Below are 25,152 nucleotides of genomic sequence, written 5' to 3' on the forward strand. Positions count from 1 at the left end.
CGTGGGCCTATGAAATGAGCACTGGAACTGTTCCAGTGTGGCAAAGTGGCCAATCTTCAATCTGAATTATATTTTGGAAAAGAGAAAAAAAAATCGCAGTAGTTAGTAGCAGTAGTGGGTAAGTCAGCTGGTAGGTGAACATTGTGTTGATGTGGCCAAAAAGTCCCTGATTTCAGTCTACTATGTGCTATTATGTTACAGTAGTGGTACAGTTCTTTTGCATTGATAGTCTTTGGATAGTCTGTCCAGTTTTTTCTTCAAGGGAGAATCTGATGTATCTCATGATCATCCGAGACTGCTGTTTGATCTTTCGTGTATAGTTTGAACAGTAAAAATCATCAGCATCAAAGTCTGGTCATTTTGACACAGAAGTTGATGCTTACTTTTCATATTAGTTCAGGTGGTCAGAACAGAACTTGATATAACAGTGTGATGAAAAAGTGGACGCAGGAATGGATGTGGGAAACAGATGCAAGAGAAGTTGATCCTAAAGGGTAAATCAGCAAAATTATGCTTTATTTTTTGTGTTCTCTTTTGCTTTTAATAGCAAACAAGCAACATTATGATAGCACTTTATATAATGTATGATATAAATTGACTGATATATCTAAAATTAGTGGTTCTCCTTTAATATCTAACAATTTCACTGGCTGATTTATTCAAATTAATTCATCCTCTTGGCAAAAGTACTAAATATTCTACAGTTCCAGATGCTCAAGTGTGAGAATTTAATGCTTTTGTCTCCTTTACATAATTTGAAAATAAATAAATAAAAAGATCTCTGCGGTTTGTTCAGACAGAATAATTTGATGAGCTGACTTTAGGCACTATTTTCTGACATTTTATAAACTCAAAAAAAAAAAAAAAAACCCAACCCAAGACAACAATAAGTGCTGAAAATATTTTTTATCAATATGAAGCAACACCAAACAATGAGTAAACACAAAACCACATAAATACACGTACACACAGCAACCCACACCTCTCTCTCTCTCCCTCAGTCCTTTCTGTGCCAGTCAGTTCTGCACAGTTCTACTCTGTGGTCCTGACTGACAGGTAAGGCACACTATGTGAGCTGCACACTCTGCCCAGCTGACAACCTGTGTGTACCTGTGTCTGTGTGTGAGCAGACTGGCTAATAGCACACCATTCCTGTCATGAAGCCTGGAGAGTAGAGGCTGTAGGAGGCTCTGACGGTCCAGCGCTGTGAGTTAAACCTCAGACTCCATGTGAGGAAAGACAGAGAGAGGGAATGAAATTAGTCCAGGAAAAAGGGAGGGAGGAGATTGAAAGTGATGGGGAGAGAAAAAAGAGGAGGATGGTGGAATGATGTGAAGAGAGAGACAAAGAGACAGAGATGGGCAGAGAGAGTCCAAAGGGATTTTCAGAGTGGAGATGGAGGGTGAGAGGCAACTCAGAGGGAATGAAGGGAGGCTTGAAGGGATGAACATGAAAGGAAGGAGGGGCAATTGTTAGAAGAAAGGAGGGTGGCGAGAAGGAGAAGAGGCACGGCAGTCATCTCAGCTGTGTGCTTGAGAGAAAAGGAGGAGAGATAATAGATGTGATAGGAGAGCGAGAAGAGGAAGGACTGGATTATAATGTGACTGATTTAAATCATTTAAATCATGCCACATAATGGCAAATAGGGTCTTAGGACAAAATTATTTAAACTCAAGGTCCTGCTTTTTCTGGCACTTTCTACCAACAGTTAAAGGTCAAAAATTAACTTTCATAGTCATTTCCATAACAACTGAACTCTAGTAATGACCACTGTGTTAAAAACTGGAAAATTAAAAGTTCACCCTTGATCTATTTCCAAGGTCAAGAAGGATTTTATGCACTACAGAAAGGTTTTATCGTATATTTTAGGGCGTACTTACTACAATAAATTATATTGTCGTGCTTACTTGGTCAACTTTACTCAGTGAAGTCTAAGCAGAGTTTAGAGTAGAAATAATTTTGCTTATGGAGGGAAGTAGAACTGAACTGCAACTGCTGTTCCATACAAGCAAACATAACCTGTGGAGACCAAGGAACTCAAGTCTTTCACATGATGAGTCATGATGGAAAATCATTTGCTTGGTGAAGAAAAATGTCTTTCTGTCTGCACAGCAAGTCAGGAAGCGAGTACATGTCTTCTGGTCAATGACTATGAAAAGGCTTCATGATCACTATTTCAGAGATGTCAGCACACCATGCCAACCCCGGGTTAAGCTCAATAAAATCAGAAAGCCAGACTGCAGTTGAGAAAAAAAATGTAAAAATGAAATGAGGATATTTTTTGGACTGATTTAGAAAAAAATCATCCCGATAAGCATAACATATAGGGGTTAGCGTATACAAACAGACCAAGCCATACCACTGTGTTATCTCACAGGTTTTTAGGTCTCTTATGGCTTGGTGTGCCATCTAATGGAACAGTGTTTAGCAGGATGATGATCCTAAAAACAGAACAAAGGAACCAAAAGTGCTTTAGATATAGAAAGATGGCTAATTCTTGACTGGTTGATCTCACCAACCAATGTGCCCATTAGTTAGTTCAAGCATAGCCTTTAAACCTCCCATTACACATCTCATATACCAGCTATTACACAGTTGCTGTTGTCTCTGCAACCTGCTTTGCAAGTCAAATATACCCAGCTCCTCCCTTTTACACCATTTCTGACTTAATCGTCGTTTGCATATAGTGCATGCTGTCATTAATACTTCCTGAGCTTCTGAAGAAAACAATCGTCTTTCAACTAAAGCGGTCCTACCAAAACTGCTCATTGGAAGCAACTGTGATTAGTGATTTAAAAAATGTCTTTATTTTAGAAAATGGCAACCGAGTGATAAGTATGGTTAGACAAAGTTTCTGTTACGCTGGAATTATTTCAGTATGTATCTTACCCTATATTCGTCTAGATGAATGATAAATATGGAGGATGGAGTGTGCATCACATTATAAACTTTGCCATATGCATGGTGTTACTCCTCATTTAAACTCTTGCTGCTGCTGCTGCTGCTCTCTTCTCAGACTGTCTACGCACACTTCAATATGACTAGCCTTTATGAATAAAACATCACTTTGTCCATGATGAAAAAATAGATGCTTTTTGCTGAGTACAATATTCGGTGCTATGCTGAGTCTGCACTTCTCCGACAGGCTCATTGGTTGCTTGGTATAAGAAGTAACAAGCCAGATCATTCACAGAGCTTGGTATTTCACTTATGTGAGCTATCCATTTGGCCAAGGCAGCACCTCTTGTGTACAGTTATGTTACTAGATGCTTCTCTAGAGACTTCCTGCCTCAGAGCAGGATTCTTGTGGCAGGCCAGAATTGTTAACGTTGCATTTATGAAGCCTGTTGATTAGATGTAGGTGATGTCTGAAGCTGCATTCCAGGAACTTAAGTGTTTGGATTTTTCTTTCTTTATAGAGCCCGAGCAGGATTTCAGGATATCAGTCCAGTAAAAGCAGCTTACAGAGTTGACACAGCATTCTGGGAGAATTTAAGCATTGAAATAACTTAGGAATTATAGAATAAAAGCTTCCAGTTGTAAAAGATGCCAGCAGCATGGCTCTAAAGGATAGGCACTGGAAGTAAAGCTTGAAACCTTGATTTTTTTTTTTTATAGTTTTTCAGAAAACTAGATGGTGTTTTGTATCTTCTTCTGTCTTGTACTTTTCTGTTTGGTCTTTCTGATATCATCTCTTGACTTGTGTAAAGAGGACTTGTACTATTGTAGTTCTTCTGCCGCCATGTATTCAGTACAGTGCAGGACACAGATTCAATAGGACCAGACACCAGTGGAGGATTACAAACAAGACACAGAAGCCACCTCAAGGCCTGCGTGACATACAAAATCCACAGTGTGGTACCGAAGAAAATATTTGCTAAGAGAAAAATAATGAAATGCTGGCTCTGCTCTGGACAGCAGGAAGAAGGAAACATCGACTGCTTCTAACAGTTAAGATGGCAAAACTGAGCAATTTCTCTAATAAGCAGAGTTTTAATGAATTCAACAGCTTTTTTCTCAAAAGGGAAAACAAATACAGGCACAGAAAATGGCGACCTTAGAGTAGCAGAATATTTTATGGAAATTCTATCCAAGCCAATTCCTCCTATTCCATTTACCAATCGTATTTTACTCATTTACTAAACCAAGTCCCTCACGTACCGATGAACAAAGTAGCTTTGAGCAATGTTTGGGGCCAAATGCCTTTCTCAAAGGTAGCGATTCCAGCAGCAAATCCTTGTTTTAAAGCTCACAGTGCTCCAGTTTGACCATCAGTAATTTTCTGTTTCTCTTGCATTCACAGAAGCCAGCCAGCTCAACATCTATGGGGCCCCCATGAGGTGAGGAAACAGAGAATCACACAAATTAGGAATTAATCAGCAACCATGATGACCATGTTGCAGAAAATCTGAAACCTTTTCTCTGAATCTGAAAAAATCTGCTCTCAGAACAGGGATGGACAATGACAAGTGGAAAACTGAGTTGTTTATATTTTATCTTAGCTATTTCAGTTTCTCACTGATCTGTCTACTCTCAATAGGAATGTGCGGAAGATGGCACTGAAACACTCTGATTCATCAAGCCCAGAGTCAGGCTTCAGGAGGTCCAACCCCAGCCCTAATATGAGGCAGAAGAGAGGTGAGAGCTCACTTGCCAAACTAATCAAAAAGTCAGCATCTCGTATTACTTCCAGAATTGAGTCAAATGAACTGTAGATGGGGAAAGATGTGTGAACCTTGAGATTTCAGATTGCAGTCTCCATGGAGTTATTGTAAAATGGAAGAACAGGCAAGGTTACAGCACATGGCCTCTCACGCTAACATGCTGTTCATGCACACATAGTCTCCTCTAAATCTCTGTGCTGTACTTCTGCATGTAGACTCTTAGCCAAAAACAACCTTTGCACATGCAGTTAGGTCAAAAGCATACAGAGAAGCTGTATAGCCTCCTCACACAGAGATGCACGCACTAACACAAATACAACGCTGTCAACCGCAGTAGGGGGATAAGATAACAGGTGCAATTTCAAATTGTACCTGTCTCCTGTGAGAAAGCCCTCTGTGCTGCTTTCTAGTGTGTATGGCTATCAGCAGTCTATCAGCAAGGGTTGTTGATCAAAGTTGTGTCTGTGTGCCAACACTAACTCAAGGTGACAGGAAGCATCCCCTATGGCCAACTCCAGGGAGCCACCTGGTCTCTTAACACCCCTTTTTTCTGTCTTTCATCAGTTCTTCCATGTCTCACCCCTTTATCCGTGCTATCTATTTATCTATCACTTTCTTATCTGTAGCCTTTCTACAATGCCCTTTATATCACGCCTTATCTTGTCTTTTCAGTTTCCCTTTATTACTTTAATATCTAAAGTTTGCTGCATAACATCAATATATCAAATTATACTTTTAAATATGCAGCAAAGGTCCAGTAATTTTACAAGGTTGTGAAATATGCTGCTGAAAAGACTGTTGATCTGCATGCAGTCTAGCAGTAGCTATCCTTGTGATGGAAATCTGTTGCCAGCCACAACTGTCATGGTGTCCCGCGTTGTCCTTCATTCATTCTGTTTGTTTGACACTATCTTACTCTACTGTCGTTTAAGACATACCACTCCTACCTGTCCTACCCTCCTGCCAGTATTGTCAGCTGAGTGCCTTTCTGCTCACCTCTTTCCACTTCGCCAATCAGTTACCGTTGATTAGACACATCATTTGTCAGAGTGGTATGCCAAAGTGTTGCACTATTCCTTAGTCTGCTTCTTAACCCTGAGTAAATCCTGGAGTGTTGTAAGCTCCCTCTTCTTTGCTGCCTGGTATTCTATTGCTTGTGAAAAAAAACTTGAGTATTAACCTTGCCTTTTTTTTTTTTTTGGTCAACATGAAAAGGGCCATGTCTGTGTTTGAGCTCAGGACCTTCTTGCTCTAAAACAGCCGTGTCAACCATTGACCCACTGTGACTTTCTCATTATAATGGAGTGACATGGCAGTAAAAGAAGCCTGAATAGAAGTCTATATCATTATGAGATGAGCCATTAATGAAGCCAAACCTTTGTGAACATTGCATTTTAGTGGTTGAACTAGAACTTACAGTGGAGAAAAGCTTATTAAACCTCATTATAGGGTAAAGTCGTTACATTTTTGAAGCTCTTTCTATCAGATCTGATTGAAGGTTCTGGCTCTCTATTCATTCAGATAGAGACTTTAAACTAAAAAAACATCATTTTTACCTCGAGGCATTACCAAGTTGGCTCCTAAAAGCCAAGTCTTGCTTCTACAAAGACTTTTGTCATGCATTGACGTTACGGTCTGGCTTGTCTGAACCTAGGCAACACATTTGTGCAAGGAAGGTGCTGCTCACTGAAGTGCATGTGTTTCAAATCCGTAAGCCGCGATTTCCCAGATACCGAGAGTACCTCTGGATCCTCCCTTCAGCTCCAGAGAATTCTTTTTGGGGTGAGTCGAGAGTGTGCCAGCCGTTCCTGTGTTTCCTGGCATTTAGCCGAGCTGAGTGGGAGAGGCATTCTCCATTCTTCAGCTTTTGAAATGATCTAGTGTTATTTAATCTGACATTGCTGACATTTTAGTGTTAAAACCCTCTAGAGGCTGTTTTTGGAAAGCTATGCTTCTGGATATAAGAAAATCAGAGTGATTCTGACAAGGCCTCAAATGGACAGAATAATTCAAATTTAGCTGGTAAAGTGTCAACATACTCCTTGGAGTGAGTGGGGGCCGATGTCAAAAGCGTCCCCTAAGTCCTAAAACACCACTGAAGGTGTGGTTTGCCCTACAGCATTTGTTCAAAGGTAGGTTTCAGTAACTTAGTAAGTGTTTACTGTTTCTGCTTTCTTTTTATGGATTTTCTCCACCCTGCCATCCTCTCACACTGAATTTTCTTTACCACTCACACAGTCCCAAATGCTAGCAGGAAGTTAAAGGTTAGGGAATGCTGACAGTGGCTGCTGCTTTGGGTATCGCCCTTCAAATGCGTGGCTGGCCTCTATTATAAAACCAACCTGTCTGTCTCCTGGCATCCATTGTCACCTCCTGCTCTATTCTCTCTTTCCCCTACTCCTTTATGTTTCTGTCTTGTGCTGTTTATTCCTTCTTCTGTCAGCTTCCAGCCGTTTACTTTTCATCAGTCATCTCTCTTTAATTCACTCTGTGCATCCCTTTTTACTTCTCCTTAGTTCTCACATTCCTTCTCGTCTTTCATTCTTACTCAGTTTTCCGTCCTGGATTCCTTCTAATCCCATTTTCATAACATCTATTTCTTGTTGATAATGCTTTGCGTTGAACTGTTATCTGAGTGTAGTTTTATGCTATGAAGTGTTCCTAGACAGACTGAGCAAACAGAAACACTTTGCAGTGACGTCTCAGTGCTGATGAACTGCTTTCCACTAATGATTACCCAGAAATCACAGCAGTGATGTACCGTGTGTCACGGTACCTTATTGTCACCAGCTGTTATGTAGTGTGGACCAGAATGTTGCTAAAAAAAATTCCAACAAAAATGAAAAAAGCTACATTTAGCTGCTCACAAGGAGTACCAAAAGGTTCAGTTCGATTCAGTTTTATTTATATAGCGCCAAATCCCAACAACAGTCACCTCAAGGTGCTTTATATTATAAGGTAGATCCTACAATAATACAGAGAAAAACCCAACAATCATATGAGCCCCTATGAGCAAGCACTTTGGCAACAGTGGGAAGGAAAAACTCCCTTTTAACAGGAAGAAACCTCCGGCAGAACCAGGCTCAGGGAGGGGCGGCCATCAGCCGCAACTGGTTGGGGTGAGAGAAGGGTAGTGTTTTCAGATGCCCCATCTGACACAACCCTCAAGGGATTTGTGTTCAAACTAGAGATGTTTTAATTGTTAGGTAAATGTGTAAACTACTGCACCATGGAGCCAAAAACAAATAGGGTTTTAAATCTCATGGCTTCTCTCTAGCTCATATTTCTGATAGTACAGCAAAACATGTTCTATGGTTTTATCTTCTCCACAGTAATCCCCAGTGTGGTGTTTTCTTAGTGCCATTAAAAATTGTATGTATAGGCAAACAGTGATTGGGTGAAATGTGAAATGTGGTGTTGGCTGGGCATACTTATCCCACACAGTAATTAATAGTGGGCTTGCTACATGCACTGGTTCTTATATAATGCTTTTCTACTCTTAACTGAGCGCTCAAAGCGCTTTTATACAACTTGCCTCACCCATTCATACAAGCACTTTTTTTCTATGCTTTTCCTATGTAAGTTCTTTCTATCTAACATTCACACATTCATACTCTGATGGATGCATCGGAGAGCAACTTGGGGTTAGTATCTTGCTCCATGATATGTGGAATGCAGACTGGAGCTGATTGGGATCGAACTACCAACCTTCCAATTTGTAGGTGACCTGCTCTACCTCCTGTTGCTTATTGAAAACCCATATAAGGGTCCAGCTCACTACCCTACATAATAATAATGATAATAATAATAATAATGCTGCATACAGTGACAATTAGAAAACTTTTACAGAATTAAAAGTCAAAAATACAAAATAAAACTGAGTGTACAATCTTAAAAAGGTGTGTTTTAAGAAATGGTTTAAAGATAGAAACAAAGAATACTGTGAATGCAGTGTGGGAGAGAGTTCCAAAGATATGAGGCCGAGAGCTCTGAGGTCCATGGTAGTCGGACGAGCACTTAGTACTTTATCATGCAGACTTGCGTGAGCAGTTAATCAGGCTGACATGCTCATGTGAAGGTGCAGGAATATATACACTTGTTTTAAACTAAATACAGTATTAAATATTTGATTGCAATATTTGTCATATTCCCCTTTTGTTTGAGTGACAGCATGGACTCTGCAAAATCTGACAACCAATCTTGAGTCTCTGTCTTGGATTTATCAGTAAATCCTTTTTCTTTTTTTAGCAGGACTTTTGCTGATTGCCGACCTGTTTTATTTATCATGTTTATTCTGTATTTAAGATGAAGTAGCTTTTCTGGTCTTCAGTAAACAAAGCTTGATGTATTGATCTTTTGATGGTGTGAGCCATGCACTGCTCCCTTAGAAATCCTCAGTGTAGCCACACTTTGACGTTGAGAAAGCCAGCCTTTGCTCAGAATAACAATGTGACTACTGACAGTTTCACTTAGTTCTGATGCCATGTTTCCTATGCTTAGAGTGCTACTTGGTAAGCAATGTTCCACTGGAAGCATGAGGCACATACATCTTTCTAACTGGTGAATATAGGGTTTTATGTGTACAAGCCCCTGATGAGTTGTTTAAATCCATGGATCATCTGAGCAATGCTTCATTGGAAAAAAAAAAAAAACAACATACAAAAATATGACATTTTTTACAAAGCATACACTGTAGATAAAAGATGTACTTAACTGTTGCAGCAAGCACTTTTAGGCCCACAGAACCAGAGGCTTCAATTTTAGACAGTGCATAGTCTATGTACAAAGGAGTGAACATGGTCAATGACTTCTAATCTGCTTCAGTATAGCTGCTGACCTAGAAGCAGTGGAGAAACTGAAATATTCTTTTCATTTTACAGGGTAAAAATTATTGTGTGGTTGTTATAAATATTTCAAGACCCTGAAACATCTTGCATTTACATGAAAATATGTCAGATTTTGATGGGGTCTCAATCCTTTTTTGCTAAAACTTTCACATTCCTTAAAAAATTGTCATTATTGAGTTTCTGTGCTCTGGACTGATGGCTGCGGTTAGGGAACTTTAGCCATAGTTATTATCTGAGGAAAGTGGCTCAATGTGTTACCAAAAAAAAAAAAACTCTATGAGGAGAAAATTGAACAGATGTGAAGTGAAGACTTTCACCAAAATCTCCATTTTTGTAAGTCTATGTTTTCATTGTTATTGTCATTAATCTTGTAGTATTATCTTCTCTTCTTCAGACACAGATGATCCATTCAAGGTTTAAGATGGAAGAATTAAGTCCCTCTTTCACTTAGCTTCCTTTGGCCAGTTGTACCATTTAACTTCAATGTTTAATATGACATAATCTCATATTTCAACAGCACAAAATACAGATAATAACAAACAGTAATCATCTATAGTAGATTCCTAAATATCAGACTTATGAAACAATCTGCTTTTATGACAGACTTTTCTGCTTTCCATCATCTGCACAGTCGTTGGAAGAAGGGAACTATTAGATTTGACTGTTTCACATAATCGAAAGCATCTTGGACAGAATGATGATTTTACACTTTGACAGCAAATGATAAAAAGTTATCTGAAAGTCGAACCGTAAGTGGGTCAGAATAATGAATGAAAGTCGCAGTGTATGTGAGAAAAATCCTTAAATATCTTGCACACTTTGCATGGAAGATTGCATAAAATTATCTGCATGCCAATGTCACAAAGTGATGGACAATTATGTCAAATTCTTTCAAGAAGTTAATTCTGGTAAATGAGCCACTATTGACTACTATTGAGTCCAAGGATACAGTACATTAATTTTAATCTGTTGATAATATTGTTGAATAAACAGTTGAAAAAGTGTTGGCAAAGATGTCTTATGGTGTAGTTCAAGTTTACCACATGTGAGAGGAAAAATGTCTTTTAAGTATTTCATTTTCTAAGGTATAAGTTTGACGTAATGAAACGTTGACTTATGGGGAAAAGGTATGTGTCTCCATATGGTACAGTATACTTGCTTCATCAACAACCTGCAAGTGTTTAGTAAGTCTGCAATTCAATGTTTTCACAAGACACAGTCAAGAATTACTATTAGAGCACTTTGACAGTCATATAAACCCTTTGCGTCACTTTATTCTTTTCAAGCAACGCTCAAACTGCTTTTTCTTTCTCTAATGTACTAACTTCTGCTTAATCTCGCTTTGCTATGTAGCTGACGCTTCAGCCAGCCAGTCAGGCTACTCGGCTGTTAATGCTAGGAAGCATTTCACCTTGCAAGGACTTTCCAACAGGAGGTCTCTTCCTGCAGGTAACAGCAATATGCCGAGTGCTCCCTAAATCCACCTGTATCGCCATCTTTATCATCACCACTGGCATCTTTGTCAACATTATCATCTGTTGTTTGCTCTTTTTATCTATAATTGCTGTCACGATAATGTTGATCATAATGATAATTGTCATCATCATGAACGGCAGCAGCATCTGCCCTTTGTAGTTAAGACTTTTCGCTCCAGTGCATGCCACTTAGTTCTTGCACGGATTTCTCTACGTGCATTGCAGTGTCTGCCGTATCTCACATAATAAGACCGCATCTCCATCCACTCCTCTGTCTGTGCTTTTATCTGTTCACGTCTGTATCATCTGCCTCTGCTTGCACTGCAACAACTGTGATTTAGAAAAGAATGGGATGGAGTTCTGTCGAAGAGGCAGGATTTGACAGCAGGTGATGGACAGATGAAGACAGAGAGTAGCTGGGCAGAAATATATGGTGAAGCATTGCACGGCATTTCACCTCACAGTACCAAAGGCCTCTTGACATTTTAATATGTTTAAATATATCTGAAGGAAGAAGAGACTTGTTTTTGTTTCACAGCAGTACGACCACACGGGTACGCTGATGACACAGTTGGAGGAATGAGAGAGCAGTTTTGAAAGACAGTCATCTCCAGTCACGTTTAAGTCACTAGACGGCAGACACGTCGAATGATAGAAACGTTTCTTTAAAATTAGTGAAAGCTATCCCACTGTTGTGTTGCAGTGATGTTGCATCAGGTAAAACAAAACAAAACAAAAAAATCATATTTATTTCATTAGTGATGACTAACAGGGAATCCTTGTACTTTAGACTTTTGTATCAGTCCAATTTAATTTTATTGGCATGTCTAAACTTTGATTCTGAACGTAAAATCTTAGTAAACTCTCAAAACAGTTATTTTTCTTTCTTTCTCAGTTGCATTTTATGGTCTTTCCTAGAGAATGTATAGATAATTGGTTATTAAGATGGCAGTGCTAAGAAAGACCGTGAAGGCTGCTTTCTCTTTGTCTTTGATTTGCATTCTATTTAATGCCCAAAGTTGCTGTCCATCCTCCTCTTCCTTGTCATTTTGCCTCTTTTTAAATCCCGTTACTAAAGCTTTCTCTCTGTCCTTTCCTTCTGTCCTTGTCTCTCCCCGTGCTTTTTCCTTTCTTCTTTTCCTCCTGACCCCTTTCTGGCTTTAGAACCTGCTGCTAAAGAGGCTGAGGTCCCCCGCCGCTTCTCTCTCACTTCTTCTCTTGCTTCCTCTTCCTCCTCCTCCTTCGCTACACGGCGCACAAAAGGTACCAGCCTTTGTAGTTTCTTCCTGCTCTTTACAGCCTTTTTCTTATTTTGATCACATTGGCTGCATTGTCACTGATGTGCATCTCAATAGGTTGAATTCTAATTATTACAGTAAGTAGTTGTGAAGTGTCAAACAAAAAGGATGCATTGCTATATCGTACATATTTTAAAATGAAAAGAAATTACATGTTTTGTGGGCTGGATCTAAAAGGAAGAATTGAACATTTTGCATTTTTAATATCATTACAATGGCGGTTGTTTGTTTTCTTTATTGCCAGATTTTGATTTGATTTGATTTTTTTTGGTCCACCATACCAAACCTATTCTCCAAAATACAGATGCAGGGAGAGGTTTGGAGAACTGAATGTTTTCACAGATTTCAGCAGAGATTTTCTCTCCACGCTTCTTTCCCTCCAACCAGTCGAGGCAGATGGGCACCCTGTCTGAGTGTGACTCTGATGGAGGTTTTCTGCCTGATAAAAGTCAGTGGTTTTTCACCCCTCTTGCCAAGAGCTGCCCAAGAGGAATTGTAAGAAAGAGCCAGGGTCCACTTTTCTGTACAATGAGAATTCAAGTGAATCGAAACCATGACAAATTTGTTTCGTATCGAGGTTATTTTAATGTTTTTCATTGTATTTTAAACAGGTGACTAGGTTATAGTGCATTCTCACACACCTGCCAATTTGTTTTTGGGGTTTGTTTACTCAGCTAAAATAGGAAATATAATTAAAGATGTGTTTTAAACATTAACCCATAATTTCACCTATGGAGAAAGGTGGGATAGAGCTTACCTCTCATTATATCTGAGAGAGCCTAAACATCCAGTCTTTTGTGTGATTTACAGAGTGCTAAACAGAGTTTCTTTGTGTGTCTTTGCTAACAGTAAATCATTTCTAATACAGAGCAACATATGAGTTTGATCAGTACGTGTATATGTATCACTCCTGTAAGCTTACAGTGATTCTGACCCACAGCAACATACAGACTTGAATCTACAACTCACTTTAGATTTCTTGCTCACGTTTCTCTGTTAGCTACAAGCATGGATACATTTTGCGCATTAGCTTGCCAAATTAGCTTCCATATGCACATCCCCTGGGAGACAAGTGCACTTCTAGTATCAGTTTGCTGGCTAAATAGCAAATTAGCTGGTCAGCAACTTCACCATATTCTCCTCTCTTGAGATTTGCAGCGTGTGTCTGATAGAGAATTGCTAAAAACACAATGAGAGAAAGAAGAGATGGACAAGAGGTGGGCAGGCATTCAGTACAGATACTTTTTTAAGCAACTGTAATGAAATAAGAATTTTGATAAGGTGACATTTGGAACGCAGGGTGACATTAAAAGTGGCAGTAGAAGTGCAATTTCTCTTACGAATACAGATGAGACACTGATTTTCAAGGAGGCAGAGGCAGGAAAAGAATTCAAATTGAACTTTAAAAAAAAACTATTTCCATTCAGTCTCACTGTCCTCTTTTTATTGCATTTCTTTTATTATCCCTCATGCAGCTGAGACTGACCGATTAGAGCACTGCAGGCCACAGTGCTCAGCGGCGGTCTGAGCGTGGCTGTTGCTTTTCGGCCTGTATTTTTAATTCTAATCCACACTGTGTGCTAAGCAAGGAACAATATTACTCTATATTGCTTGATATTTTTGAAACAGATATGAAAATCTGTAGCACTACCATGTAATTTTAATTGCATGCAGCTTTATATTTAAAACTGAGAAATGTGAATTATGAGTAATGAACATATGGGCTGCATTTTGTTCATCACTCCCTCATAGCAACTAAAACATTTTCATAAGATAAACGTGTGATTTCCATGAAATACAAGTAGGGGAACAGGTGCAAAAATGAAAATGAATGAAGACTGAATTCCATTTAGAGACATTATTTTTATGACTCTGCACTGTTATGCCTTCACTGGACAGACCAACTTTTAATGTAGTTTGTAACACTTATGCTTTTTTCTAGTGTGATAAATATCTGAAATGGAAGCAAAAAATAAATAAATAAGTAAATCTGGTGTTGAGGCAGTGTTTTTACACAGATGTTAGTATTACCATGCTGTGTTTCAACATCATGTCTTTATGTTTTGCTTCTAAGGAGCCAGGTTTTATTTTTATTTTTTAAAAGTGGTCTTGTAATAGTTCTTCGGCCCATCTTAAGGTCCCTCAAAGTTTCTTTGGATGCTTTTTCAGTCATTTCCAGTCCACTCCCTGTCTCTGACTGGTGTCAGAGGAATATTTTGGGGTTTTTTTAAAGCTGCTTAACACTGACATATGAATCATTCAAGAATAAAAAAAAGACATCCAGTTGAAGGGATGAGCCAGCGTTGTGTCTACGCATAACACACAACTTAGCAAAGAAGCAACTTTAAATTGTATCTTTGGGCATTTTCTTACAAGCAGCCTTTCACAAAAACACATCATTTGTACCCATTTCTTAATTTGAATCTATGAAAAATGCAAAAGATAACACAGTGTGACAGGCATGAAATAGTATTTCAACAGCATGATTCCCAAAGAGATATTAGCCAAAAATGTGGCGTATGTAGGCTTCCTGTGCAGAGAGTCCTCAAAACACATAGGGAAATGGGACAAGTGGAGAAGATAAAGTGAAAGGCCTAATAAGGTATTTAAGTCATGTCATTAAGAAATAGGAGGTAAACATCTGGCCATTCAGTTGATACATCTAATGTTCAAAGAACTGTCAATAGAAATAGTCTCAGTAGAAGGGTGGATGTGAAGAAGCCATGTTTTAGGAAGGGAGACAGGGAAAAAAGGCAGAAGTATGCCAAAATTTTACAAAAATTTAACTTAAAATTGGAGGTAATAGGTCTGATGGAGGGATTCATTCAATTTTTAAATATAAGCTGTCGATATGTTTATCAAAGATCAGAAGAGAGGTGGTTTGGAGCTACATTTCAGCCACTGGTCTTGGGGATTTTGTCAAAATTAATTAAATTATGAATGTGTAAAAGTACTATCAGATTTTGATCCACTGTGTAACCGCCTGGAAGTTGTGTGATTAACTTTTTAGCATCACAATGATCCCTAACACACTGACAGTGTAGTAGAAGAAATGTCTGGAACATGCAGTAGAACACGATCAGTCATGGACTATGACTCCCCAGAACTCTAACTCAACATTGTTGAAGCAATGTTGTCATTCAGGTCAAGTCAGTTTATCTATAAGCACATTTAAAAACAACACACGTTGACCAAAGCGCTGTACAAACTGGAAAAACAATTGTTGGATCATATTGACAGAGAATGGAACAAAACATAGTCAACAGGAGAAGAAAGCTTGCCTAAGAGACTTCAGAGAGAGAGTTCTTGCACAGTACTGTATCAGTAACTATTTGATATAGTTTTTATCTAAAAAAGTTGTAGAACTCTTAATCATTAAGTCCAAGTCACGTAAAGTATGTATTGTATGATTGATTGTGTCTACTACTGGTAAAAACTAGGGACAGGCATACACGTCAGGGGGATTCAAAGCCAGCTTACTCCCTGCAGTGCACAAATTATCACCAGTGGGTAGAAGACATGTTTTCATCTGCATACATTATGGTTGCAGAAACTCACGTATCAAATATGATACCAGACACATTATAATATTACATGTGGGGCTTTATAGTACGTCAGTCAAAACACATTTTCAGTTTGATTTTGTATGTGCAGATTTGTTTTTCGATTAATCAATAATTATAGATGTTTTGTGGTCAAAGGTCAAATATTTCTCACAAAAGATGAAAAAAACAATTCAAACATAAAAATAATGTTTGCCAGCATTAAAGATTCAGCAAATACTTTAGTTACAACATATGAGAGATTACATAAGAGTCAGAAGCTAACCATGTAGCCTGCATTCTCAGGCTATATGAAGCAGCTGCAGCATCAGTTCTATGTTCTGTCTAATTATGCTGATGGTCATGAATTAAACCCTGAAGAAAAGCATCCATTTCATTCATTCTCCAGCAAAAAGAATTTTTTTTAAAATAGCTGGAAAGATGGAAAAATAATTTTTTTGTCAACTAATTGCTCTCATCTTTAGAAACTCTGTATCCAGGTGCCTATTACTGCATGGAAAATATGACTCTTTTCTTTTTAAAAAAATTAAAGTCATAATGGTCTTAAGATGATTCAGCCCACTTAAAGCCTATGTCTAAATGACAAAATGCTTTTTAACAGAAAATAATATTACAGCTTTCTAATGTCTAAAAGGGGCTTTAAAAGGTTGATGAAAGGTGATTTGGGATAATGCAACCGTCTTTCTAATATGCTGGTTTCTCATTAATTCTCTTCTTGCATGTTATTTCCTCTGCCCAGGTCCCCTCTCTGCTAGCATAAAGAGCAAAAGGCATGAAATAAAGAGTGATCCCACTCCATTTGGTTATGAAGGTACAAGGAGAAAGATGTTATTTCTTGATCGACTGTGCTTCTTTATTTCTGGATGATGTGTTTCACCTTTTGTAGTTCCATTTCGTGCGTGCTTTGGTGACTTGTAGGTGGTTTGTGATGTTCTGTTTCTCAGTGCATGAGCATCAAATGAAATTGGTATCATTTTTTGGTGTGTGTGTGTCTGTGTAGCTTTTGTGTGTTTTCCCTGGTAGGTGTTTGGTGTTTTCTTTTGCTTGTTTATTTTTTTCTCTCATTGATTTCTGCATGGATACAGTTGCATGGTTTTCTTATTAGACAGCACACTGGCTGGATGTAATTGTGCAACTTTTAGAAATTGTGCTTTTTAAATACAGGTTTTGGGTTTTTGTGGTGCAGTTTAACGGTTGTGATGACAAAATTGGTATAAAGCAGTTGGCTTCCCTCCAGATACATTGCGCGGCGCTATGGCAGCAGTCAGGAAACGTCAGAGTATGACTAGCAGCACTTCTGCTGGTCCTGGTGGCACCTCAGCTGTCCCTAGATCCACTTCCCAACCAGGTAACTGCAGGGGAGGATTCATCTCCTCCAGTCGCTTGAGAGACTATCATCCTGTGGAGTTGATTTCAGTTTTATGTGAAAGTATATTTTGTTTTTTGTTTTGGGTTTTTTTTAGTTGTCCTCCTTTTGCATCGCATTGACTTTTTTTCTTCTTTAAAAACATAAACAGAGGCTATGTCTATCAAATGGCTTCAAACTACTGACCAGTCCAAGCGTCCATTTGGTCAAGGAGTCCTCGTGCCTTTATAAAAAAATGACAAGATGTGTCGTTATAGTGACCCGTACAACTTTTACATTCAGAAGAATTCGGTAACAAAAGATAATCGGGTAAGGTTGGGGAGCCTGTTATTCTGAATATAATTGTTTAAAATCTCAAAAACAATAACAACACTTGTAATGCATGTAAACATTTAAGTTAGAATAACCTTGTAATGATGTGCTTTCTTTGAGAGTTTTTAATCTACTCCCTTGTTTAATAAAGCTTAAACAAATTTAAGAAAGAAAGAAAATTCAAATGTCAACTGGTTTGAGGGAAGTGGTAAAAACCTTTCATAAACCCATCAGAAGAACATTTTTGCCATGTTAATAATTTAACATGATTAATTTCTTCTGTCTTCCTGTGCACATGCTCGGCCTTGTATAATCTCCTCTCCAGCTTCTCTTAAACATAAACCTCTAAATAATCAAAAGCAACATGATAACAGCACCTATTGTTGTTTCCTAAGCAGGAATAGAGACCCATTTAGAGGGAGATAAGAAAACATGTGCCAAAGATATATTATTAAATCACAGTTAACGTTCAAATTTTAACTTTGAAGCCTTTCAGACAGAAAATCTGTGCATGTGACCACATCGGCTCCAAGGCTAAAAATAACTGTTGAATGACGATATATAGATGGGATCTGATGTTGAAGCCAGATACTAAACCAGTAGTGATAAGATAATGGAAAACCACAGACTTGAAAACATACCGAATATTTGATATGAGTGTAACAAACAAGTGGTTGTTATAGATCACAAAAGAATTTGAAGCTGCTCAAAATTATGCAGAATTATTGTAGGCCATATAAAAATGAGAAGAAAAGAGGCTTGTGACCACATTTTGATGCCTATTTTGTGCCTTCAGAGATTAAATAAAAAGAAAGAAAGGAGGAAAAGAGAGCTTATCACATATGCTGACTCTGGCTTTTTGTCCATAAGTTATACAGCTATGAAGAAAGACTGACTGGACAACGTAGCTACATCATTTCTCAAAAATGGGGAGATTTTGCAGCGTTTAGCCTAATTTGCCATACAGAAGAAATGAAGTTTCCCATAATCACTGTGGATATGAATGGATGCTTTTGTTTTCATTTCATTTTGGTTTTTGTGCGTTCCTTTTTGTGTTTTTTTGTTTGGTTTTTCCGTTTTGAATTTTGGGGACTCGCTGAACTCAGCATTCTGTCAGAATTCATCAAGCACAAATAAGCTGTTGTGATTTGGCGCGATATGAATAAAATTGAATTGAATTTACAAATAAGAAAGTTGGTTTTCAAGCAGCCCTTTCTTGAGATGAATTTCAAACCTCAGCAACCCTAAAATGGAGACGGAAAGTAGATGTGCTTGTAAATCCAGTGGAAGAACCTACTCACTCCACCTAAACCATGAAGAAAACAGACACTGTTATCAAAGTTAGGTCTGATTATCACTATTGCCTTGGGTGGGGTGGGGTGTTGTGATGTGTTAGCTGTGAGGTCGTATGTAAATACCTGGTGCTGGTGGTGACAGACTTGAAACATTCAAATCTCCCTTAGTTTTTGTTATAGAAGCACAAATTTAATATATAATTCCAAAAGTTTTATATTTTTAATTTTTTTAAATAGATCAATAATTAGTAAAAAGCTAGGGCAGTATTTTTACCAAGAACAAAAAGAAAACTGCAACGAAACTTAACCTGATTAAAGAAAAGGGATGAAAAAGTTGATAAAAAGCTGATTAAAAAAAAAAAAAACTTTACCGAAAGGAGTAAGCGGTCGCTTTCAGAACGACACTGCTCAATCGCTGTCAAAGGAAAAGGCTCTTTGGCCTGGCCGTCTCTTCTCCCCCCGGTCTAAACACCTCCGTGGCTGATTGACTGAGTGCACTCAGCTGTGCACAGGACACTGGCTCCACAGGAGCAGATGCAGTACCTGAAACAGGATGTAGAGAGAGCGCAACACCAGCGGCGACTCACAATAGATCTGTGGTGATGTAACAACCAAAATCACATCTTAAGAGCTTTATTCTTTATTCTTACAAACCACTTTACTTCAACAAATTGTAAAGTTGAAGAATGATGCTTTACAATTGGCAAGCTCTCACAGCTCCTTGCACTATTATAAATTGTGAAGCAGTTTTGGAATTCAAAACCCTGTGTTCAAAACCCAGGCGTGTGAGAGTGAGTGTTTGTACCCACTGTGCAGTTTTGATAAAACTGTCTTAAACTGATGCTGGGATAAGTGCTGTGTTTTTGTTGTTGTTTGTTTATTCTTGTGTTTCTTTTTGCTGCCATTGTGGGAAAAAATGTTCAAATATTTCACGTGTCGTTAGTGAAAACTTCTTACTTTTTTGCTGCCGTTCAACAGTGTGCTGATAGATCAGTAAACTGCACCAGTACTCAAAAATGTTGTGAGTTCAATTCTTCCCTGAAGCAAGAGTGATGTCTGGATAAGCAGTGTAATCTTGTTACGCTGATACCATAAATATCAGACTTATTTTAATATATGCATGCGCTGTATGTGCTGCTTCAGTCATAAGCTAAAGTCGTTTTTAGCGTGAGAAGTATGGGTAGTGACAGCCTCCCTTGTGCAGGCTGCGACTTGTACGGGGATTGAAGTCATCCTGAATGTGAGAAATTTGGCTTGAGGTTGAATTCTTGGAAACAGAATCATCAAGCTTTCATGATGATGTAACCAATTATTTGACTGCACAGCAACATTACTTTCCCGAAGCGTCATCACCTGCCAAGATGCATATTAATGTCCCCCTTGTTTATGAGTACATTTTTAATGGTTAATCATGTGTATTGATTCCCCTCAGGCTGGGCCCAGCGGCGTCTTCTTTCCATGGACACAGAGGACTTTGAGACGATTCCCTCCAGCGCAGAGGAATCCTCCAACTCTTCAGACGAGGAAGGCAACAATAAAAATGTAGGCAACATTTAAGACTGCTGCCCACATCAGCTAAAAAATGTAAAGAAGTTAAGCTCAGATATGATTTGCTACATCACTGGATCATTTTGAAACTTTATTTAAGAGTGAAACTTAGTAAAACGTAATGTTGCAAATGATTTTGTCCAGAATTGAAACCAGGTGTGATTTCAGCAACAATTAGCATTATTAAACTTTTGCCCGAGTGAGGAACGTAACTCAACTGCATTCATTTGACTCCAGCTGAGTCATGTCAGCTGTCAGATAAATCATGACATTTTATGATCACGAACCATCCCCCAACTGCTATACACTCATCTCTCATTGCCTCTTCACCCATTCTTCATTTTCCCTTCTTTTTCACTAAATCCCATTTCAATCCCCCTAAAGGAGGACCCCTCCACAGCTTAATTATTTCCCATGTTCTCCCTTCTTGTTAGCAGCAGGCACTGACCACTTGACATTTAGGAAATGAGGGGAAGATGAAAAAGGGGTAGGATTTTAACTGCACATGTCTGCCGAATATGGCAGCATTTCCACATCCATTATAATCTGTGTGACGTACACGCACGTGCACACTATCGACACGAGGACTGAGCACGTTAGTGATGCAGACAATGTAGCAGCTTAGAACATACATTTGTAGGACACTTTATTAGGTACTTAGCTAGATGTAGGATGGACTACATTTTCCCGTCAGAACTTCATTTCAGAACTTCACAGTTGCTGCAAATTTGTCAGGTGCATGTCCATGATGTGAATCTCCTGTTCCATCATATCCGAAATGTGATCTGCTAGATTGAGATTTGGTAAATGTGGAGGCCATTTGAGTACAGTGAACTCATTGTCAGCTTCAACAAACCACTTTGAGATGATCTGAGGTTTTATGACGTGGTGTGTTATCCCGCTGGAAACAGCCATCAGATGATGGGTAAACTGTGGTCATAAAGGGATGGACAAGATCAGCAACAGTACTCAAGTGGGCCATTGCACTTAAATGATGATTCTCAGCAGGTAATAATGGGGCCCAAAATGTGCCAAGAAATCAGCCCCCAATCCATTACACCACAGCCACCAGCCTAAACTGTTGATACGTGGAACCATAATGTCTAAAGCATGGATCTTTCTACTCAGGTCCTGCCATCCAAATGCTGTTGCACAAAATCAAGACTACTCAGATTTGGTGTTTTTCAAATCTTCTGTTGTCCATTTGTAAATTGCCTGTCTAAATTGTAGTGTCAGTTTCCTGCCTTTAGTTGACAGTAGTGGTTTTCTGTTGCTGTAGCTCATCTATTTCGAAGTCCAGTGTGTTGTGTATTCAGACAAGCTCTTCTTCATACCTTGGTTGTAATAGTTATAACACACTGTTGCTTTCTTATCAGCTTAAAGCAGTCGGAGCATTCTCCTTTGACCTCTGACATTAACAAGGCATTTTCACCCAGAGAACTGCTGCTAACTGGATATTTCTCTCTTTTTCAGACCATTCTCTGTAAACCCTAGAGAAAGTTGTGTGATTAAAATCCCACTAGATCAGCAGTTTCTGAAATACTAAGACCAGCCCGTTAACAACCATGCCACATTCAAAGCCACCTAAATCAACTTTCTTTCCCATTCTGACACTTGGTCAGATCACATCATGTTGATCTTGTTTTGGGTTGCTGCCATGTGATTGGTATATTAGACAAGAGCATATCTGTGTTAACAAGCAGTTAAACAGATGTACCTGACAAAGTGGAGAGTATGTTTGCATCATGCAGTCAATCACAACTTAAATTGTGTTCATCTGCAACAACAACAACAACTAAATAATCCCACATGTGGATGCAACTCAGATAAGACAAAGAAAAAATTGGGACATTAAATCCCTGTGGTGTGCATGTACCTAAAGACCCTATAAATCTTATAATCATTAACTTATTTATTACTATCTAATACTACAAGAATAGCAAAATAAATGAAGTCCAATGTCTTGTCATTGGTATATTTAAATTTAAATGCTTTTATCTGCTGTCTTTGTTTCATTTTGTAGGGTATTGTTTATTACTCAGCAGTTCATGTAATGCTTTGTGGATTTCCAGAATGACTGGCTAAAGTAGAACAGTACCACAGTACAGTAGAACAACTTTAAGCAGTAGCTTAAAGTCTTGGGATTGGCTAAATGTTGAATTTGAAAACCATTTCTTTCTGCAGGGTGACAGCAGCCGTTTCCGAGTACAGCTAACATACGAGTCTCGTGATCCGCAAGACCTCTCTCTGGAGACAGGTGACCTCGTCCAGTTTGTGGAGGAAGCAAAGAATGGAAACTGGTAGGTTTTTGTTCGTTGGCTGAACCACAGGATTATTTAGAATGCCTCCCCCAACCCCAACCCCCCACCCGCCATCCATTGATTGGCTGCTGTATACCCTCCACACAGCCCTCCCTTCAAGTTTTTAAATTTCTAAGATATTGTCTTCCTAAATAAAACTGAGCAAACATTACAGGGAATTTTACAGCATATACCTTTAGGGCATTCATGTTGCGAAAAAAAAGAAATTGCTTGGAGAATATTTAAATATTTTATTACTGAGGGACCTAAACAGTGATATACAAAAAGTGTTGAAAGCAGTATTTTGCATAATTGTGTGGCAACACATTTTTAGGTAATTTATGAGGTGTGATCAAAAAGTTCTGGGAATGGGCCTCTCAGCAGGTGGCAAGCAAAGATTGTGTTGATGTGACTGGAAAACCTTTCAGAATATACTGTGCCAGCACACTATCACACTCTGGCAAGCACTAGTGTTCTGGTCAGTTTCTCCCTCAAGTGTTATGAGGGTACAGTAGAAGTCCATGTTGACAGCCTCAACCTGGAAGATTAATTCATGGTGCACAATCCAGTGAATGTCGCAAAAATAATGAGCGCTGCCTGCTCTCGGTCCTCACCCGAAGCACAGCCTCAGGGCTTGGAAACTGTAGACTCTTCCACTGAAACCTCAGTTGTAACTGGAGACCCAGTTCTCATTACCAGTAATGAGCCTCCACATGAAATTCATGCAAGTTTGTAAGAAAAGTTAACATTGGGTTACTGCGTACGTTTGAGAATTGCAGTAAAACCACAGAGTGGGATTTGGCCAGTGCGAAGGATCAAATCCCTTATATAGATCCAAATGTGGCCTCCTTCATGACATTGAAGGGACCAAATTTAAATAGGGTAGATTTTTTGATTTTAAAGGCCAGTTATTGAAACCTTTTGTTCACACACAAAAAGACTGCACATTGAGCTACAACACCTTCTCTGCAGCTCATAAAGACATGCCATACCCCCAAAAACACTTGGACACCTTAGAATAAAGACCAGATGTCCATCCCTTGTTGCTTAGAGCCTCTAATTTGGTTGTTTAACCAACTTTTGAGAAACTACATTTTCAACCAGTTTCAGCAGAGGTGGACTGTTGGTTTCAAAAAAGTTCAGGCCTTAGCTTTTAAAAGTTAGTACCTGAGTCACGGACACCATGACATTCCCCAGCACCCTTATTAACCACCTCCAGTCACTAGAAGCTTAGATTATACTCTGTTGTCGACACAGACAGAAGATCTGATGGCCGAGCAGCCATTCTTAGTATATTTTCTTGAAGTCCATTTGAACTCCAATGCCTGGGGCACAGGCATAGTTTGTGCATTGTAATTTAAATTCTCTGTAGAAAAGTCAGTGCAGTCACAAAAAAGCCAGACAGGCAGACTGCCTGCACCAGACCCTCACACTTGTTGTCTGATGATTAAATTTAGGTCGTTTGGACATGAGCACAGCTAGGTGGACTTGTAGAAATAGTATATACAGTATAATGTAGACTTCAAAGATATTTTCTGGGATAGCACAATAGGTCATACAGTAGAGGTATCAATGTTTCTCCAGAAATGTATTGTTTGCTTCATTGCTATTTAGCCTGCACTAATCATCCAGCTATCAGTTCTTTAAAAATGGAACCATTCTGTGTCCTTTTATTCATGCATATCTGACACCAAAATGATGTGGTTGATTGAAATAGTCTTTGTACCAACGAATTTCTATGGAGCTATTTTGTTAATTGTAATTATGAAATTACCAATAATTTCTGACAGTGAGTCTTTGTGTCACCCTCATCATTGTTTGTCTTTTGTCTGTTCACAAAGCATCAGCACAAAGACCAGTAAGTGTTAAAGAAAATGAAAAAAGCTGTTAACAGCCTGGTGCAAAAACAGTTCTGCGCAGTGGGAGTCTTTTGTAAAATAACCCATGAACTTGGGTACTTTTATGGCTTGAAGTTGGGCTATGGTTGCTTTGATTAACACTGAGCCTACCAGGTTTCATTATGTCTTTGCAGCAGTAAGGTAATAGCAGTCTACTCAGCCTACAACATAGTGGATGAGTCCTACTACCATCACCATGGGAGTGACAACAGGCAGCGGCCACTTTATGGGCTGATAGCATTTGAAAGAGGGGGAAAGAGCAGAATCAGATAAGCTAAATCTATCCTTACTGACAAAGTACCAAGGAAAAAAGAAAATGAACCTTTCAGAAAGGCAATATTCCCTTGCATAGCCCATGTGTTTGAGTGTATGACATTGAATTATTGTTATTGTTGATCTTGTGTATTTTTGCATAAGAATTTTGCAGTTCCACTGCTATCTGTAATCATTACCCACACCATGGCTTCCCTGTTTAAAACTACCTTCAATTCAACCACATTAATCAAACAAGCTCAAGAGAGGAAATGAGACTTGTGCAACAGGATGCTTCTTTGCTGCCCTGTTCTATCTTCACAAGGATTAAAGG

The 25,152-nt window shown here is 38.8% G+C and overlaps 1 protein-coding gene across 8 annotated transcripts in view; it reads left to right on the forward strand.

The window, feature by feature from the left end:
- Positions 1-25,152, forward strand: part of mcf2l2 (MCF.2 cell line derived transforming sequence-like 2) — a 104,179-nt gene that overhangs the window by 66,638 nt on the left and 12,389 nt on the right. For 6 of the 8 annotated variants that reach the window (XM_063467762.1, XM_063467764.1, XM_063467760.1 and 3 more), the window contains exons 26-33: positions 4,304-4,340; positions 4,541-4,638; positions 10,865-10,960; positions 12,151-12,249; positions 16,587-16,658; positions 17,085-17,195; positions 20,253-20,362; positions 22,553-22,668. In XM_063467762.1, coding sequence (XP_063323832.1) covers positions 4,304-4,340; positions 4,541-4,638; positions 10,865-10,960; positions 12,151-12,249; positions 16,587-16,658; positions 17,085-17,195; positions 20,253-20,362; positions 22,553-22,668 — 739 coding nt within the window. The remainder of the gene's footprint in view (positions 1-4,303; positions 4,341-4,540; positions 4,639-10,864; positions 10,961-12,150; positions 12,250-16,586; positions 16,659-17,084; positions 17,196-20,252; positions 20,363-22,552; positions 22,669-25,152) is intronic. The other 2 variants (XM_063467765.1, XM_063467767.1) reach the window with 2 other exon arrangements.

Source organism: Pelmatolapia mariae, linkage group LG23 (assembly GCF_036321145.2).
Source record: "Pelmatolapia mariae isolate MD_Pm_ZW linkage group LG23, Pm_UMD_F_2, whole genome shotgun sequence".
Classification (NCBI taxonomy): Eukaryota; Metazoa; Chordata; class Actinopteri; order Cichliformes; family Cichlidae; genus Pelmatolapia; species Pelmatolapia mariae.